Raw genomic sequence first — 19261 nt, forward strand, 5'->3', positions numbered from 1 at the left:
GTTTGACACCGGCCTTTGTCAGAAACTAAACACTTTGAGCTTAGCTGACATCAGGATCGAAAATCCTCTTGCGCCATTGGCTCGCTTAAAAGATACACCATTGGTTCAAACTCAAGAACTAATAGAAAAGCAGGCGCGAAATTTCGATCCGCCTAACGGTCAAAGGGGATATATAAACTCAAAAGAGCATAATTTGCTCCGACGCTAACAGAACTTTCAGTGGCAACTGACGAGATTCATAGAGAATCGAAACTGCAGTCTTGCCTGAGAAACCACACTACACAAGTCAGAAGAAATCGCTGAAGCGTCCTAGAGACTCCCATGACAGTTACTGGCTGTCTTAGCTTTCAATACCTGCCAGATGCGGGCTAAAGCACAAAACAAGGGAGATACTTGTCGGCTCTAAGAACATCTTTCAGTCACGAAGCAACAGAGCTGAAAACAACTGCAAGGGGCCAAAGCTCTCGAAAGCGAGAGACAACAGCGATCAACTTTGTAAAGACGTGGATCTGATAGACTCTCATAGACGAGATAAACGAACACCCTGCAATCTCACCGCAGGTTCATAGCATCAACATGATATCACGAGTAACAAATTCTACGGATCCTATGTCTTCATAGATGACATATATCTAGCGCTGTTTCCTAACGACGTGGATCTATTAGACTCTCATATACGTAATAAACGAACCGCTTGCAATCTCGCTGCAGATAAGCATGAAATCACGAGCCAGTTTAAAAATCCACGGATCCCATGTCTTCATAGATAGCTTTTATTTAGCGCTGTCTGATATCCGATCCGGTGAACCTAAAGAAATGTCACAGAGCTAGCATTTCCAATGGCATATACAGAACTTCTCCTAACGGCCCAGAATGATCATTAAGAAAAATCTCCATTCAGTATATTTGAGTTTTTCCCTTCATGTCAAGATTAACGTGTCATTGAGCAGAGATAAGCTACAAAGGCTTTAAGACCAATCTTTTTGCGAACTGCAGGAATCGTGCAGGCCCGTCAAACACTGGTATACAGGGGTATATAAAACAAGGGTACACAGGTCAGGGGTATAAAGGGGTTTCCTCAGGTATATTTTAAATACACAATAATAACAGATACATAAGGTACACACCCTTCGAGCGCCCATCCGCTGACCAAAAAGCCTGAGGACTCTGAATATTGCATTCTTGAACCCAGTCTCTTATCGTCAAAAAGCAAAACATGGCGGATGTCGAAGTGGATGGGTCATTTACCTGTAGGGAATGTGGCAAGAGTTACAATAAGAAATGGAGGCTTGAAGAGCATAGACGGTCTCATACTGGCGAAGTAAGAAGCTATTACATTGAGTGTACAGGTTCTGTGTATTTTTGGCCCTTAAAATTGGATATTTCCCGAGAAGTTTTGGTCTCACGTGTTGGTGACGTTCTGGTTCGTCACCGTGGGCAGGAAAAATTATGCGGTGTCCATGAGAAAGTGTAAGGGTTTTGAGAATAAATTTGGAATATTTAAACTAATTTTAGCCTACACTGTAAGCTTTAGAGTAACGTTCGGTTAATTTTTCCCATCCAATTCAAATTATTAGTTATGATTCAGAGATCCCTGTACATAGCTGTAATCATTAGTCGACCACCTAACTACAGCTGTGTGATGCAGTGTCGGCCGGTGGGGATTGAAAACAAATATTAATTGTTTTTTTGTTTTTCAACAGCCTCGATAAGGTTCTTTGGCCACCGTAAAGTGAATTTTTTTGCTCTGACGAAGTCTACATGTAACATTCGAAACGGGCCAGCCCTTTTTAAATTTCTTCACGGTGGCCAAATTAAATCTACATCTACATGTACTGTACATCATAAATCATACATCAATAACTTACATGTACCTTATCGTTACCTCATCAACTCTTCATTACTAGCAGTTTGTTTAGCTTGAAGATAAGAATTATCTTTGCTGCTAATGTTTGTTTTACCTTTTCTTTCAGAGGCCATACATCTGTAGATATGAAGGTTGTAATAAATCTTTCATCAGACCATTCCATCTTAAACGTCACTTGCTTAGCCACACAGGACAACAAGCTTCCTTCAGGTACAGTACCGCTCAAAAGTAAGTTACCACCCTCTCGCGAGACGCGATTCTCGTCTCGCGATACGAGATTCTCGTCTCGCGATACGAGAGTCTCGTCTCGCGATACGAGATTCTCGTCTCGAGAGACGAGACACTCGTCTCGCGAGAGGGTGAAAAAACTGTAAGTACATTTACTTAGGCTTGACTTTTCTCGCGAGAGTTTCGCGAGAATATCAAGTTGAGTGTCGGTGTTGTTGATACGGCAGGACGCCCTTGTCACGCAGCAAGCTGAATTATGGAGTTCGGTCGCAAGCTTATCGATCGTGAACCAGGTTGCAAACAAAATCGAGCTTGCTTTGTTAAGCGACTTAACGACTGATCGAGGACTTAATGTGTTTGTATATACACTGTACTTTGTGATTTAGACCTCTACAGAGCGATTTAACGATGTAAGCGAACGACGGCTGCAAAGATAAGCAAACTGATCAATCTGTCATTGCGCAGTTAGACTGTTGCGGCCTCTGTTGTACGTGCGCTAGAGATTATTTGCGTATTACATAGGCGTGAAACAAATATACGAAAACTTACATGTGATTTGCATTTAAAAAACCTATCTGTTACAATAATGGGTTGTGGCCAAGGGTTGTGGTTAAAATGTAAGTGTCAATCGAGCGACGACTTTGCGGGTAGGTAATTGCTTATCGTTAATAGGGATAAGTTTATAACATAAACATAAAAGGCAATCAACATAACAAATCTTCGGAAAAAAAGCTTCTTTCCCCGAGGGCAAATGTTGTAATAAATATCTCCAAAGCCGCTTTGTTTTAGAAAAAATGTTCCTCAGTTGGCTTCGCTAAATCATGCGACCTGTAGCAAACTACGCTATCGATAAACAACACACCTTCAAGCTTCACTTGCAGCTTGCATGTCATGTTTGCCATAAGTTCGCGTTGATTTGGTTTCCAAGTGCAGATTGTTTTGTTGGTAATTTAGTTTAATGCGCATGAAGGCGAAATCGCAATGCTTTGCAAGCGAAACTCCCGATAAAAAAATCCGGTTTTTGAAGGTTGAGATGTAAGCGCGGCGCGGTAACCTTTGACATCTTGGCGTTGTCAATATGCAAATTCGGTGCACGATAAACTGAAACCAGTTCTGAACTAGAACTACGCATTTTACGCTAGCTCTTCAACAACGTTTCTGTTTTCGATTTTCTTTATACACAACTTTGTTTTTTCTTGGCAGAAAAAGCCTTTGCAACCACAAAGAAGTTCGATTCAATAGCGGTTTGCAAAGCACGATACATGTACATGTATGCAAATTCGAACCGCAGTGAAATTGAAAAACATTGTAAGTGTCAGGGTTATTATTTCAAAAAACTGTTTAATAGATACAGGCACAGAACTTGACTTAATAAGGCTGGGATTTTTTATGTAGGAATTGTGTGTGCGGGAAAGTTTCAATTGCAAATTGATATGTCGGCGAGCTCGCTAAAACGAATCCTTCGAAGTTACGGAAGAAATAAATCATCTCTTACACTGTGCGCTAATCGAAACCTTTGAACTGAATGAAGACAAAATTGTTTCGAATCACATAAGCTCTGATAATGCGAACTTACTTGTCGACGGAATCAACCACCGTTGGCACAGGCCGTTTTAAAAACGGCATACAGTGTAAATAAAAGCAACTCAAGGCAAGCGCGCGAGAAATTCAGTCATTAGTTCTTCTCGCGAGAAACTCGGTAATATTCCAAAATTTCCGCTTCAGTGATTCTCGCGAGACGAGACTCTCGTCTCTCGAGACGAGACTCTCGTCTCTCGATATGAGACTCTCGTCTCGCGATACGAGATTCTCGTCTCGCGAGAAACGAGACGAGACTGGTAACTTACTTTTGAGCGGTACTGTAAGCTGTACATGTATCTTTAATTCCCCTAAATCATTTTTAACTCTTTCATTTTCAAGTTCCCAAAATGAAAAAAAAAAAAAAAAGTTGCAAAAAATAACATACAGTACCGCTCAAAACTATGGGACCATTTGCCGCGAATTTGCCTCGGTCGATTCACGGTTTTGATCTGCGGTTTCACCTAGGCAAAACCTCGTCTAACCGCAATAAAAACCTCGGTTTCACTTAGGTTTTTTTCGGTTGACTTAAGCCGCGGTGAAAGGCAGGACGCGGTTGGGTTTGAATAGGCTATTGTTCGCTTTGTTTTCATGTTCTTCGAGGATAATAAGCGAATTGTCGGGTTTTAGGTGTGATAAATTTCACGGAACCGCACTCGCTCTCAAGGGAAATAATCAAAGCGCTTGACTGTGAGTGAACTCGTGAATTGAACTGGTAAATGTAATAATATTTCGGATTATGCCAAAAATTATTTGCTTAACGTGCAAAACAATTCATTAACCTTCACTCGCACAATTCCTTTCGATACGCGAAGCAACACAAATTGCAAAGGTCAGTGAAAGCTCGAATGCTAGTCGACGAAAGAAGAGAGCGCTTCCAGGTCTTTTTGAAGGAATTACAATGGAATTAGTTGGGCATAAGTGAAAAGGCACTACTACTCCCGTTGTGGCTGAATAACAAACTGCAAGAGTCTAGGTTTCCTACCAAGAATTGCCGTAAATTAACTTACTATAATTTTTTTTCCGCGTTCGGAATGAAACTTGATACACGTGAAGGAATTTGGTTGCCTAGCACGTGACTGAAATCTTCCCGGTGTTTTCATCATGGCACGGTCCAAATGACGGCTTCTCTTAACGTTTTAAAACATCGGATGGGGCTTTTCACTTGTTGCTGTTGCTGTTTTCGTTTTATCCAAAGTAAATATTAATAGTAATACGTTAAGCGTTGCGGTAATTTTCCGCATTTGTGTTTGCTCCAAGTGAATCGATCTTATCGCTCACACTCGATACCGAATCAAATCTATTACGAAGCTTTAGTTTTTCGAATCCGGATTATACATTGGCAATACATTTGGAGGGATTTTCACTTGCTTTTCTCCGCGTCCGTACTGAAATCCGATTGCATATTTTGAATTCAGCGTCGCTATTTTGATTGAACTTTGTTGCGCACTTTACATCAATAGGAAGGGTTATCAGGAGGTTTATCAAATGAATAGAATACCTTTCTTGACCGTGTGTCGTAAACAGCAAGAATTAAACTGAAACTATGTCTTTTGCTCTGTGATTATTGCCTGTAGCGTGACAAAAACTGAACATGTCCCAAATGCAGAAAAGAAACTTTCGTTAGTGACTGCCAAACGAATTGTTATCGGTCATTCGGTTTCCGACTCGGCGAGTCTTTACAAATTCTTTTGTTTGAGGGCTTCTTTGGGATGAAAGGTGAGATAATGTTTGACAATACCCTGACAAAAGTAATTAGTCATTATTGTATTTTTACCGAGGCATTGCCGCGTCTAATTTCTTGCGGCTTTCGGTTGCTTTTGTCTTTGCCGCGGTTGCGGTTTTCGTCCCACCGCGGTGAATTCGCGGCAATCACGTTCTGCAAAGACGAGGTTTTACCGCGTGCAAATGGTCCCATAGTTTCGAGCAGTACTGTACCAATAATCTACTTGGGTGAGACTAGCAGTTTGCAGAGTATGACAAAACTTGATGAGATCTTGCATTTGCAGAGGCATTTTCAAAGTGTTCATCCACAGTATATGACAGAATTTTTTATTTGCTTGACCAAATGTTGATGTTGTTGCTTGGGGCATTTAAAAGCATCAAATTTCGCTTCTGGTTGGCTACAATACCATGCAAGACTGGAGACTGGGGATACATCTGTAATAGGGCTGTCGCATCAATACAAGAATGCTTGATCACCCTGTTTCTCTGTTCCTTAGTTGTTTCATTCTGAGTATTCACATCACACATCCATTCACATCTTCATCCACACAGTTTTTTTCCTCTCTACAAGAAAAACAACTGAGGAATAGAGAAACTGGGGGACTAGTGTTCCTGTATTGACGCCATGACCTTACTATCCCCAGTTTACCATCCTGCACAGTATTGTACCAAATTTGACACTTTTGTATGCCTAAGGGAAAGGGTCTAACTTGTGCATTTCAATTGACTGATGATGCAATTACATGTATATTATTACTTGTAGTTTAATGGCCTTAGCTCCCACGAGTCTCCTGTAGCTCAGTGGTAGAGCATCCCAACTAGTAATCGGAAGGTCTTAGGTTCGACTTCTCATAGGAGCACTCGGAATTTCTTTTTCCAAGTTAGCCAATGTTATTATTGAATAATATATCATTTTACATATTATTATATCATTGAATTTTTTCTCTGATTGTTTATTGTTAACAGATGCTCCTTTCCCGGCTGCATTCAAACTTTTTCTCACAAGCACAATTTAAAAAGACATGAACAAAGATCCCACAACCATCCATTCAAGGTATGTTACATGTGTGTATGTAATTGTTAGAATGCTGGTCTGTACAGTAACGAATTTACCGCATGTACATTTTAGTGATCATGATTATTTTTGCAGGATAGGTTACATGTCCATCCAATTCTGTCATAGTGTTATGTATGAGTGAGCATTAATTTTATGTACATGTAACATGAACATGTTTATTTTACACTGTAATTCAGTGTATAATATTTGTTGTATGTAATGTATGTTGGTTGTAAAGTTGTTGAGTTAATTACACCAAGACAGGCAAAAAGTATTCCTTTCAAGAGCTGTAGGACTGATACACGTACATGTAGCTTTCGAGGTTGCCGTATTAGTTTATAAAAGCTGAAGAAAAATTATTTTTAAAGACATAGCCTTTCCTTTGATACCATGAGACACCTTTAAGTGATGTCTCAGATGATGCAAAAATGGCAACTTGCATTCTCTAGTGGGGTGTGAGAGAACTGTTGACTACATGTACATGTAGTTGCTAATTAATGTTAAGGCAATCCTACACAGGTTTACAGTATTGGAGGTTAAGATAACACCAACAGTGAACCCATAATGGCTGTCAGATGGGCCTTTGTAAGCTGAAACTCTTTGACATGTGTGAAGTGGCCCTTCATTGACAGATTTCTCATAACCTACACTGTAACCACCTAAATGTATGGGATGCAGCTTAATAAAGAATATCCATTCATAAACAGAATGAGTGCAGAGAAATTAGTAACTGTGAATTGAAAGAACATAATTATGTGACCTGAATGTTCTTGAAAGAGTGAGATTTTATGGCTTTTTGAGTGCAAAAACTGAGGATAAATTAAGGAAATTTGTAAGGCAAAATGTTACATTTATTTACTAGCAACTTTTCCTACAAATCCTTTTTATTATTCAAACATTTGACAACATACATGTAATTTTGTCAAATGTTTGAATTTATTTAATAAATTAACAAAAAAAATTCCACATCTGTTGCCGTAAAAAGGCCCTACTAAGTGTAAAGCACCATGAGGCACACAATTGATACTTTTATGTTTGTTATGCACAATTTAAGCACCATCACATAGTTATAAAGTTCAAGTTTCAAAATGAGATGCAACTTACAAGTACAAAACTGCAAAATTGGTACCTGATTTTGTTGAATGATGATGTATTTTTTTTTTACCTTATTAAGAGTACTTATAATATTGTAAAGTGCCATGGACAATTTATGGAGTATGGCATTCTATAAAATGTATTTTATTTTTATTTTATTTTTTTTTTATTTTAATTCTCACGGGAGTCCTGGCTACTTTCTACTTTTTTTTTCAGTGTGAGTACGAAGGATGCAACAAGTCCTTCAAGAAAAGCATTCAGTTACGGAGACACACTTGTCTTCACACGAATGAAAGTCTCTTCAGGTATGTTGTGAGATCATAATAATAATAATAGTTATAACAATAGTTATAGTTATAACTAGTATACCGGAACAACAGTGAATGCTGCCTTGGGGAGGCAGGTGACTGCTGTTATGATGAGAATAATAAGGGGAGGTTGAAAGAGTTGAAAATGACCCATGGTGCTCATTTGAAACCGGAAAACACAGTGATGACAAGAAACGTGTAAAACAACGGAAATGTGTATTTAAAGACATGTTGAAAGTACAAAGGAAACAGAACTTACAATTGTATTTGTTTGAAACTGTTAAATATACAATGAATTGTAGTGTGATTTTACTTAACGGTGGAACAGACTTCTGAGTTATACTTACTGTTACTAAGTAGTGAGCGTTTCTAAAACGCCCTCTATTAGAATGATTACATAAAACCTGTGAAACAGCTACATACAAGGCTAAAAATATCGGACATTTGAAATGTTGTTTCCTGTTGCACTTGTTTATTTGGTAAGATAATTATTCTAACTTTTGTTTTACGGGGCGTATAAACATACACCAAGAGATCAAGTTTGGAACGAGGCGTATAAACATGCACCAAGTGATCAAGTTTAGAACGAAGTGTGAAAATTCACACCAAATGAAGCAATGGAATGGAAAACTAAAGTTGACTGACCTTGCAGTGAATACAATGATTCGCGTAAATAAAAATCTGATAGAAAATAAAATGTTGTTTACATGTCAAGCATGTCATTGAAAACGACTAACATCCAGTAAAACATTTGAAATGCGTATGTTATTCACATATTCATGACTTAAGCTGAGCTAAAATGCAGTTTTGCCCTGCTGAAAAAAATATAATCAGAAGATTGCACGATTGGAATTAAATACGCTGTCTCAGCGATTTCGGCACGGCCGGCTTCGAGAGTTCTGAAACATGGCTAAACATGAATGATTCTTCTACAAATACAGTCCTTGTATGCATTATTTGCTTTTTGCATGAGGTAGTGTTCAAATTATAGTGTAAGTACGTAGCTTGCATGCCTACGTTTTGTATTTAAAAATGAACAAAGTTGGAAATAATCAACGCAGATAAGCTTACGTAATCAACAACACAACGTTCAAGAATTTTCCTTCACTTTTACCTCGAGGGTTCTCGAGGATATACCTGACGCTGAACTTGCAAATATATTGCGTTCTGAAATTAAAAGAGATTCAGTTTAGAACATATAAACGAAGTAGAAACATTCCGCAAAATCAGGGGCATTCAAAACGACGAAAAATACTCACCTTGATTTCTCTCCCTTGCTCTGTCCTTAAGCTCTGTCCGAAACTGGAAAAAGCAAAGCAGCGCGTTGCATTGTGGTGCCCACAAAATTAACCACAATTCCTTTTTCCTTTGATCTTTGCGCGACCACAATCCTTTGCATTTTGCAAGAAAGCTCTCGCAAGGCCCCATAAGTATATTTCTGTGCCGATTAGAGTTGCTGCCTTGCTCGGTCGCTTCAGGCTCCCTCGCTGCGGCAGCAATAATAGTTATAACAATAATAAATTATAACATGAAGTATTGCAGACTTCTCTGTCCCAATTCATTGTTGATCTGTTTTGATCCAAGATTACCTGAGCGTACCTCCTTCTTTTGACATAATTGCTAAAGTATTGCTAAAGTACAGGACTAACACCAGTCTATTTAAGATGACAGTCTCACCACATTTTTCTCTCTTCGTTTCTTGTATCTCTCAAGTTAATTTATTGAATTGCCAGTGTCAGTGTTATTTGCTGACATTTTCTGTGAATTTTGGTCTGAATCCGTCATTTTGCTTGGACTACATGTAATCATAGTATGTGACTACTACAATGCATGTGAGTAGGATTTGAAAGCCATAAAATTGATTAGAAAGAGGAAAAGGTACAGTACAACTGTATGTAGATTCACGTACATGCGCCAAAATGTAAAACTCTTGGATCTTTTATTACATTGAATAATTGTTTCTAGGTGCCAAGTGGAGGGATGTGGCCGTGGCTTTAATACTTCATCCAGGCTGCTACGGCACGCAAAGGTACACAACAAAGGTGAGTTGTTTGACTAATTTCTTCGGCTACATTTTGTGTGGTTCCAGAAAAAATTCCATCTCCCTACCATGGGAGTGTTTATTCCCTCTGGACTCCCCAGCCCCCAGGATTTCCCATTCCACAAAGGGTTTTCACAATTTAAATGTACTGTATGCTCCCCACCCCCCTGGATTTCCATGATTATTCCACTTGCCCTCCCCACCCCATTTTTTGGAGATAATTAAGCGACATTTTATTATTCAAAAAAGCAGTAAAATACAAAGTAATGTATGGCATTTTTTTTTTCCAAATTGAAGCTTTATTATCTCTGAAGAATGCATGGTTACCCCAAATTTTCCTTTTGGATACCAAGAGCAATTGCTAAGTTCTGCTTTCTCTGCATAGTTTTAAACCACGCAAAAATATCCCTGTTTTAGTGGGCCTGCACCACCCATCATTGTCTTGCGATGCACAGAACATACATGTATGCACAACAAAAGTAGGCACCACCCTAAATATTCATAATACTGTATGTCAACAATTCATCCCCTCTCCCCCTTATCAATGTTTTTCCACTACTGAAAAGAAGCCTGATGGATTGTCCAACCCTGAAACCGGCAGATAATCCTTGGCCCATCAACATTTAGTTACTCTACTGTAGCCACTTATGATGTCACTTTGCCATCAACAACATGTAGTTGTTCATTAAATTCTCAAAAGTGTTTCTGTTTTTCCTTCCAGGTTATATTTGCAGTGTGCCTGGTTGTTCTGAAGCCTTTAACAAATTTTCTCAACTGGCCGTACACATTAGAACTCATGGTACATGTATAATTGTGACACTTTTATTTATCCTACATGTATAATAATGATGTTGTATTGATCAGTGGTTTACCAGGCTTACATGTAACTTCTTTTCTCCTCAGTCGCACTAATACACTTACACGTACCAAGTTAATTTTTGGGGGTTTAGAATTTGCTTATTTAAGGGGTTTGTTTGTTTATTTGTTTGTTTGTTTGTTTGTTTGTAACTTTGTGATGTGTCTAATGTCGCCACTTGAACAAAACACATTGGTTAAGAGTGTGTGTCATTACTATGTACATAGTGATAATTATTGTACTTTTTGTCGACAGGTTTTGTGTGTGAGGAATGTAAAAAGACCTTTAAAACTGTCTGGGAGGTATGTAATTTGAAAGACATGTACTGTACATGTACACTGTACCCAGTATTTCAGTTTAATCCAGGACATTATAGTTGGTGGGTTGTACATGTAACAGATAATGCTCCCAACTGAACAATTGTCCCCAAACTGTTACAGTTGCCCTAAAAGCCTTGCTTGTTGGCGAACTGTTTATTTTTCAGACAATCTTTCATCCGTAGGGATTATCCTGTGATATTCGAGCTACTTGAACCATTCCTACCAGTATTTACTGAATCCAGTGTCTCTTATTGTAAAGATACATGATTTGTATTCCTTGACTTGAACAAAAGAAAAATGCATTTTAGCAGCAGCAAAAGAAAAAAGACATCTGAGATCGGTGGGACAAAGCTTTATCTTCAAGACCAGAAGAAAGTACCAACCAACGTCTTAACAAAGGTGTTTCAACCCTTTAAGCACCAAATTCCTCCTGGGCATTTTTAAATATCTAGTCAATTATGATTCTATTGTTTCGTTGTTTTCTATATATACATGTATCCAAATTGATTGTGCGGTATTGCCCTTGGCGAAGCTAATAAAATAATAAGTTAAGACAATAACTTTGTAGTTGTTTCTTTCTTGATAAGTTGGTTTGTATCTGTTTCCGTTTTCATTTAACTACTGACACTGTTACTCTTAGAGAAAACATATCTCAAAATTTCAGTACGTTTAGTGTACACTACTTTGTCGTTTTTCTTGGAATTCAAATTCATTTTTATAGATGATTGTTTTACTTGCAGTTAAAGAAACATGCGCAAATCCACAGTTCCAACAGAAAAATGTACGAATGTCCCAGAGAAGGTTGCTCCAGAGTATATACTAAGGTACTGTACATGTGCATTGTTGTTGTTGATATGAGTAATGATTTCAGAGAAAGACACAATCTGGTGCCATTGACATTAACATCATTACACAGAGGCAGTAGTAGTATTAGCAAACTTTCTTTAAGCGTAGAATCAATTCATTGACATAAATTATTCTTCCAATGAGCAGTGCATTAATTAAGGCAATTACATTACTAAATTGAATTAGAACCGTTTTCAATTGAGTGCCATAAAACCAAAATCAATGAAATTACTCTACAGTCTGGCCTATCACAACAGATGCAAACAGCACAATGAACCAATCAAAATTCAAGGCAAATACATCTAACCTGTGCCAAGCGCGGGAAAATGCCTGGGAGCAAGTCACGATTGGTTTGGTTTTGCTTCTCAATGGTTGAGAAAGTGGCTCACGTTTTTCCAACCAATCACATCATTTTGAAGAGCCAATGAGAGAACAAACCGAGACCAGAGCAATTATCAAATGACTTTCAACATTCAATGGAAAACCACGCTATGTAACTAATGAGGTTAATTACATGTACTTTACAAAATTATGCTAACCTTAAAACTATAAAAGCTATCCCTTTCTACATTGTATCATTAAATTAGGTAGAGACTATAAAGTTAACATGTTTAAAAAGAGCTAAGCATGGGCTGTTTCTTAGAGCTTAAAGGCAAGCTGTTCCATAGGACAGAAGCTAATCCTGACCATGAGTTCCTTCTTTTATGGAAATCAAACATCAGGAAGAGATTTTCTCCCTGAAAGAATACACACATGCTGCAAAATTCCAAGTTCACAGCTCAAACATGTTCAATTTTAACTGTCAGTAAAAGTTACCTGTGAATCAATTGTCACTCGACATAACGTTCATTACCTGAATTGCATGGATTGAGTTGTTTTAGATCTTATGTTGGTAGAATGGGAAGTGTTAGCCACTTTGGGTAGACCTGTATTGATTGATTATTTTGTCAAAGAAAGGACGTGGAAAGATTTTTTGTGCAAAGATGAACCAGATTAAAACCATCACGGACGCCAAATCAGTGATTGTATGACCAATGTGGTCAAGTATAAAATTATACTTTAAAGGATGCAAATCACTCAAAATGAGGGGATTTAATCTCATTTGACAGCTTTCTTGGCCCTGTATATATTCAAAAAATGCAAATGGCCCATATCAGCTCCCCCCACCCACCCCCGGCCACTTTCCCCCAAAGCTTAAGGTTGAGACTTGCATTTCGTATGTAAATCTACATTGCTTTGTTCTTTTTTCAGGCGTTTAACCTCAGAGTTCACATCAAAGCGTTTCATGATGGTAACAAGCCTTATCTTTGCACAGTGGAAGGGTGCGGGAAAGGGTTTTCTCACAAGGTGCAGTAAGCAATCTCATAATTCCAAAAGCATGCGTTGGATGTTAGATGTAATTAGATTATATCAAACACGAGGAAGATTGTTTCATCCGATTTCCAAACACCGAGAAGGGGGCTGAGAAACGAGGCGAGATCGACGGTTTTTTAACTAAATTCTCGGTGTTTGGAAATTGTTTTAGTTTTACAGTGTATGCCTTAACCTGTCAGTTTCTGACTGATGCTCAGTGTCCGCTATTGTCAATACAGCGAGGTGGTTTTTTTTTTATAACTACTAACAGTTTTTGTCGTCAAAATCCACCAAAATGTGATTATTTAAGCTGGATATCAAAACAAAAAAAATTCTCTTGCTCGACAATGATCTGACAAGGTACCTTCTTTGGTAGTGGTCCTATAGCAACTTCACTGCTTATGTGACCATGAAAATTTTCACAGTTACTTTACAAACTCACAATTTTTTTAATCAGTTACAAGCTGCAGGTAGTTGACTTGCCATTGTGTTTTGTTTAACCACCATCTTTCTTCGCAGGTTTCCCTCAGACAGCATCTTGTTCTCCATTCACAGAACAAGATAAAACCAAAACCGCCTCCAACGGAAAAGGTATTTACAGAACGAAGAACTGAAAGTGACTCGATTTTATCAGATGTTAATGTATTACCATTTTCTTTTTTCATCCATTTGTCAATAGACCCTTATCACTCGGCGGCCATGTTGAGTCTCAGGAGAATAAAAAACTTTGTTTTTACATGGCAAGCCTCGCACTGAATTCGCGTCCGGCCAAGGCTTGCCGTGCAAAAACAAAGCTTTTTATTCCCCTGAGACTCAACATGTCTGCCGTATGATAAGGGTCTATTAGCCATTTGCGAGTTGCTGTGAACCTCATCATGAAGGCGAGGCTAAATGTGAAGTTTTATTATGAAAATTAGTTTTCATTCATATGCAAACAAAAGTAATTTCATAAGAAAAGCTTTGCACTTAGCTTCGCTTTCATAATGAAGTCACTCGCTTGCTCGTTCATTCGTTCGTGCGTGAGTACGTGCTTGTTTTCTTTCTTTCGTTCGTTCGTTCGTAAGTTAGTTAAATCCATGCATTCATTCATTTGTTTTGCCGTGCTGTTTATTTATTTATTTATTTATTTATTTATTTATTTATTTATTTATTTATTTATTTATTTATTTATTTATTTATTTATTTAGCTTTGTTTAAAACTGTGTAATTTACTAAAATTTCTGTGACGATCTATTCGCGTATATGCGTTTGACCTCTCAAGAATAGGTTGGCACATCATCTATCTAGGTGTTGCGATCACCAGGTAACGAAAAAATGATTAAAGATTCGACAAAAAAAACCTGCATTAGTACATGATAAGTAACCATCTATTGTTATCGCAACACCGAGCCGGAAACATTCACAGATTTGTTGATTCAATAGCCTTTTAAACAATAAGGGGCGTTTCTTTGGGGAAAAAAGTACTTTACATCTTACATGTGTGTACTAAAGTATGGTATTTCCTTTTCCCGGCTTTCCTAGAAGAAACCGAAGAAGAAAAAGAAACCTCTTTCATTGGCCAAACAACTCAGTGGATATCGCTCTTCGCCTTCCGAAAGCTCAGACACTCACACAGAAACTGCATCCAAGAAAAGAAAAGTACCGAGCCAGCTTCAGAGGAAAGCAGCTGAAAATGCTAAAGTGAAGACGGTGAATACGGGAAGTGCTAACGAGGGTGAAGGTCGACAAAGTGACGATTGTACCTCGACAAGTACGATGGACGTTGCGGAGTCCGTTAACGCCAGATCGTCAAATGAGCGTTCTGGAACGACCATGGCAAGCAAGAGGAGATCCGAGAAGATGCAAACTTGTGCGGTTACTTCAGAGGCTTTGTCAAACGTTATGCTTTCAAATGAAAGCCCTGTGACGAATAGTTCATTCGCGGACGATCCTGAGAAAACACGGGGTTGCTGCTCTTTTGCATCAACTGACAGAAACGTTAAACAGGTTTGGTGTCCTATGTCAACAAGTAACTCATACAGGAATAAGTCTGAGAGAATGCTTGGCAGCACTGCTTCAGGTGCGCGCACAAACTTGACGTCTTCGTTAAGTGGCTCTGCAGTTAGCACTACAAGCAAGAACAATTCTGGGAGATCACAGATCGGAGCTTCTTCAGCCTCCTCAACAAGGAACGTACATCTATCTTCAGAATGTTGCAGATCTTCAACCATCGGTGTAAACATGAACAAAACTCCCGTGGCGAGCACCTCGCGTCAACAGAATACAAAAGCAGTTGTCGAAGATCATATGTTTTCTTCGTCAGACGAAGAGATAGACGACATGGACTGGGAACCAGCAGACGACACTTTTGTTGGAGGAAGTGGCCATGATTCTGAACACGAGTTTGAAGGCGTGCAGAACGATTCATTGACAAGTCGTTCAAAGAACGAGGTTGGCTCAAAAGATAAACAGTTGGCAGTGAGCGGAGCTGACAGTTCACGTACAGTACTGAGCGAAGAGGTGTCTTTTGAACAGCCAACCGCAGTAAACTCGAAGGACAGCAGTGAAGTTAGTGTTTCATGTCAGCACAGTAATTTTTTCTCTTCGTTGCCGGGTACCTCGAATCAGGTGGATGTTACACCTGGAGTCAATGTTAAGAGAAACCAGGTGAACAAGAAAAAAAAGAAGAGGGCGAAGAAATCGCGTGGTGCGTTTAATGTTGAAGAATCCAGTTCCATATCAGTTGAAAGGGTATCAACTGATCGGCCTAACTCCTTAGTTAGGCGTTTAAATGCTTCTTGTAACAGTGACAGCGGGGATAAAGAAGTGAACGCGTTCAAGAATGCAGACTTTCCAAGCATGGACGATGTGCTTGAAGTGATAATTGAGGAAGAAGATGAAGAACTGAATTCCATATCAATTGAAAGTGTATCGGTTGAGCAGCGTGACTCACAAGCAATGCGTTTGAATACGTCTTGTAACATTGATAGCGGATATAAAGAAGTGAACGTGTCCAAGAATACTCGTTTCCCAGGCATGAACGATATGCTTCAAGTGATAATCGATGAAGAAGATGAAGACCGTGCTAAGAGTCAGTGTGAAACAAATCTTGATGACATGAATATGGAAGAAGGATATGTTGATGCCAGCAGCTCGGGCATGGTTCAGACTAACTGCATTGAGAGACGGTCTTCCGAAAAGCATTTCACCAACTCCAAGGAGCACGTGATAAGCTCAGAAAAGCACGTGATGATCTCAGAAATGCATGTGATAAGCTCTTCCGGGAGAGAATTAATTATTGAAGAGACACAAGAGGGTAGCGATGGATTACGTCTGGAGTGGAATACTCAGGGTAAGTCTATTGACGAGATAGGAATTTGTGCGACTGAACAAGATGATGCCGAAGATGAAAGATTTAAGGATACATCTAATGGCTACGATGATGTTGGTAATGATGAACAAGTTCCAAACGTTTCAGACCAGCAACAGCATGTTGATAGCGCACCGATAATTCAAACTGTACATGACAAGGAGGCTCGGAAAGAGAGTTCCTCAAACAGTTTGAAACGCGACAATCAGAAAGCAGGACATTCACGTGCCTTGACACGTGATCAAGTTCACGTGGCACGTGATAGGAGTGGTTACAAAGCCGAAACATGGGTTGACTTACCTCGCTCGCAAGACTCCGAAGAAACCTCCAGAAAAGATAGTGAAAGCAACATTTCGACCAACGCGGAGGGAGAGAGAACGGTTCCACAACCCACAGATAAGAGATCAAATCACAAAAAGGAGAGAAATTTTAGCGCAAAACCTGCTTTGGACAAACGCACTTCGCGCATGCCTGCAAAATCTGCTAGACCAAACACATCGAAGGCTCGCGTCAAGAACCCAAAGCCTGTCAGTGCAAGCGAAAATGGGAATTCGGAAGTTAATGCTCTCGATTTAGAGTCAAAGAAGAGATCTAGGTCAAGCACTACGCCTAAGAAGAATTGCGAAGCAGCGGACCCTTGTGAAGACGTTTCCAAGGCCAAATTTCGAAGCAAAAACAATATCTTTACGTGCGACTTGCAAACGTTAGAGTTGCTGTGGAATTTTAAGGGGAAGTAACGGTTTTGTGTTGAAGCCACAAATTTGTTGTCTTTTAAGTGAGTGCGATATCTGGTGACTTTCCAGGATACATCACAACCGAAATACGTTCTTTAGCAAATCACAACAGTGTTCAGACTTCGACTATTCCCTGTTTTCCGCGCCAAGGAATAGGGGCCGGTTGCATAAAACATCTGAAGAGTAACTACTGTAGTGGGAGTTCTCTGTGACCTTTCCGTGCGTTCGAAGGATTTTCTCTCTTTTTTTTCTTTTTTTTTTACTTTCTATACTCGTTCATCAGTCTTCGGCCGGATAATCCTCCCAAACGCAGGCAATAGTTGTAGAAAAGGTGATTTATGCAACCGGACCTTGACCGGCAAGTATACGTGCATACCACGTAGCAGACGATTTTCGCTTTCGCTCGCGGTCGCGCGAGCCTCTCGCGCGACTATCCCTTATTTAAAACTGTTTGTTGCTGGTTTAATTTAATGTTTATAGTCAATTATTTTCATATCAATTGTCTATTTTCGTTAATCTACCTGTGAGAATGAATGAGCACAGTGTAATCCGGATGTAATTAAAGCGCATTATGGTCCATGATAAGTTGATGATAAGTACTAAGTTAATAAGGATTAATAAATCCAAATAAGAAGTACTGAAAAATGTAGTGATTTCTTAAAAACAGTTTTTGAAGGCAATTTCAACATTTCAATCTCAAATGAATCAAGGCCAGGCCATGCCGGACAGATTTAAATTTGGTAGAGAATTTTCAGTCTGCTTTTCAAAAATTAACAAATAGAAACTAGAACAAACAATGGTTGAATAATACAAAATAGAGAAACAAACAGAAGTGTTTCCTGGCCACAATTTAGTCACACGATTGGCCATTTCCTACGTTTTCTAGCCTGCGTAGCTGGCGGTATTGTAGACGCGCGCGCCGGAAATAAAGTCCCCCTGCTCCATTCTCCTCGAGGCTTCACCACTCGCTTCTAGCGGCTCCGCCGCCAAAACGTTATTTCACGCGCGTCTACAATACCGCCAGATATACGCAGGCTATATGTTTTCAGAAAACCACGACTATTTGTTGCTTGAGTCGACGCAGTGTCTATTGTCAGAAACATTTACCTCAGCAAGGAACTGGGAAATCTGCTTGGGATGGATGGAAGTGTTGTACTGGGAGGATGTTGTTTTCAAGTTTCAGCTAACGCCTATCAGAAGCGTGGCATATTGAACGGTGGTGTATCCACACGTCTTCAACGCTCCAGTAATGCTTACAGTTAACACCAGTACCCTGTTCAGACTGGGTACCCGGGTCCGGTTTTCAGACACGGGCACACATCTGAAGCTGGTAGCTTTTTTGGTGTCGAGCACAAGTCTCGGCAGCGTGCCCAGGTACGAGCACAACCTAGCTCAACAGTTAGTACTCGGGTACCGATCCTTTGCACGGCCACTGGTGTGAACAGGATCTTTTTTTCAGTTCCCGCGCTTTTCCCCATGTCTCCCTAAGATACAGTAAATAAAATGGCGGGAGCTAAACGAGAACACGATTGCTCCTTGGGTGCAAAGGAGCCTGAACAACGTTCCTTTATAGGCCCTGGCACGGACACCTAGTCTGAAGAGGGCCTTGGGTTCAAAATTATTGGGGATGTCAATCAGTTGCTGATGGGAATTTGAATTACAAATTTCTAACAGAATTGGGCGTATTCAGACAAGTGATCAACACATCAACCATTCATATTATGATTTTGCACAGGTTTCGATTTGCGTCTCGATATCTTACGGGTGATTACCCTAGTTTCAGAATTTCGTTCTAATTCTATCAAGACTGAAGATAAAATGCCCCGGCCTTCGAGAGGTGAGATAATGATGTGTTTGCCGTGGTAACTTATAGCGACACTTTTATAAGTTTGTCACGCCAGTGT

At 39.5% G+C, this 19261-nt stretch overlaps 1 protein-coding gene across 1 annotated transcript; it reads left to right on the forward strand.

Annotated features, from left to right (window-relative positions):
* Nucleotides 1-1196: 1196 nt before the first annotated feature.
* On the forward strand, nt 1197-18189 carry LOC146481458 (uncharacterized). Its single transcript, XM_085108241.1, has 11 exons — nt 1197-1321; nt 1974-2077; nt 6365-6452; nt 7767-7855; nt 9824-9900; nt 10621-10698; nt 11011-11057; nt 11816-11899; nt 13173-13268; nt 13794-13865; nt 14796-18189. Exons 1-11 carry the CDS (start codon nt 1217-1219, stop codon nt 17358-17360), a joined length of 3405 nt encoding a protein of 1134 aa, XP_084964367.1. The 5' UTR covers nt 1197-1216; the 3' UTR covers nt 17361-18189.
* The last annotated feature ends 1072 nt before the right edge of the window (nt 18190-19261 follow it).

The sequence above is a fragment of the Pavona decussata genome, unplaced genomic scaffold, assembly GCF_977016875.1.
Source record: "Pavona decussata unplaced genomic scaffold, jaPavDecu1.1 SCAFFOLD_49, whole genome shotgun sequence".
Taxonomy (NCBI): domain Eukaryota; kingdom Metazoa; phylum Cnidaria; class Anthozoa; order Scleractinia; family Agariciidae; genus Pavona; species Pavona decussata.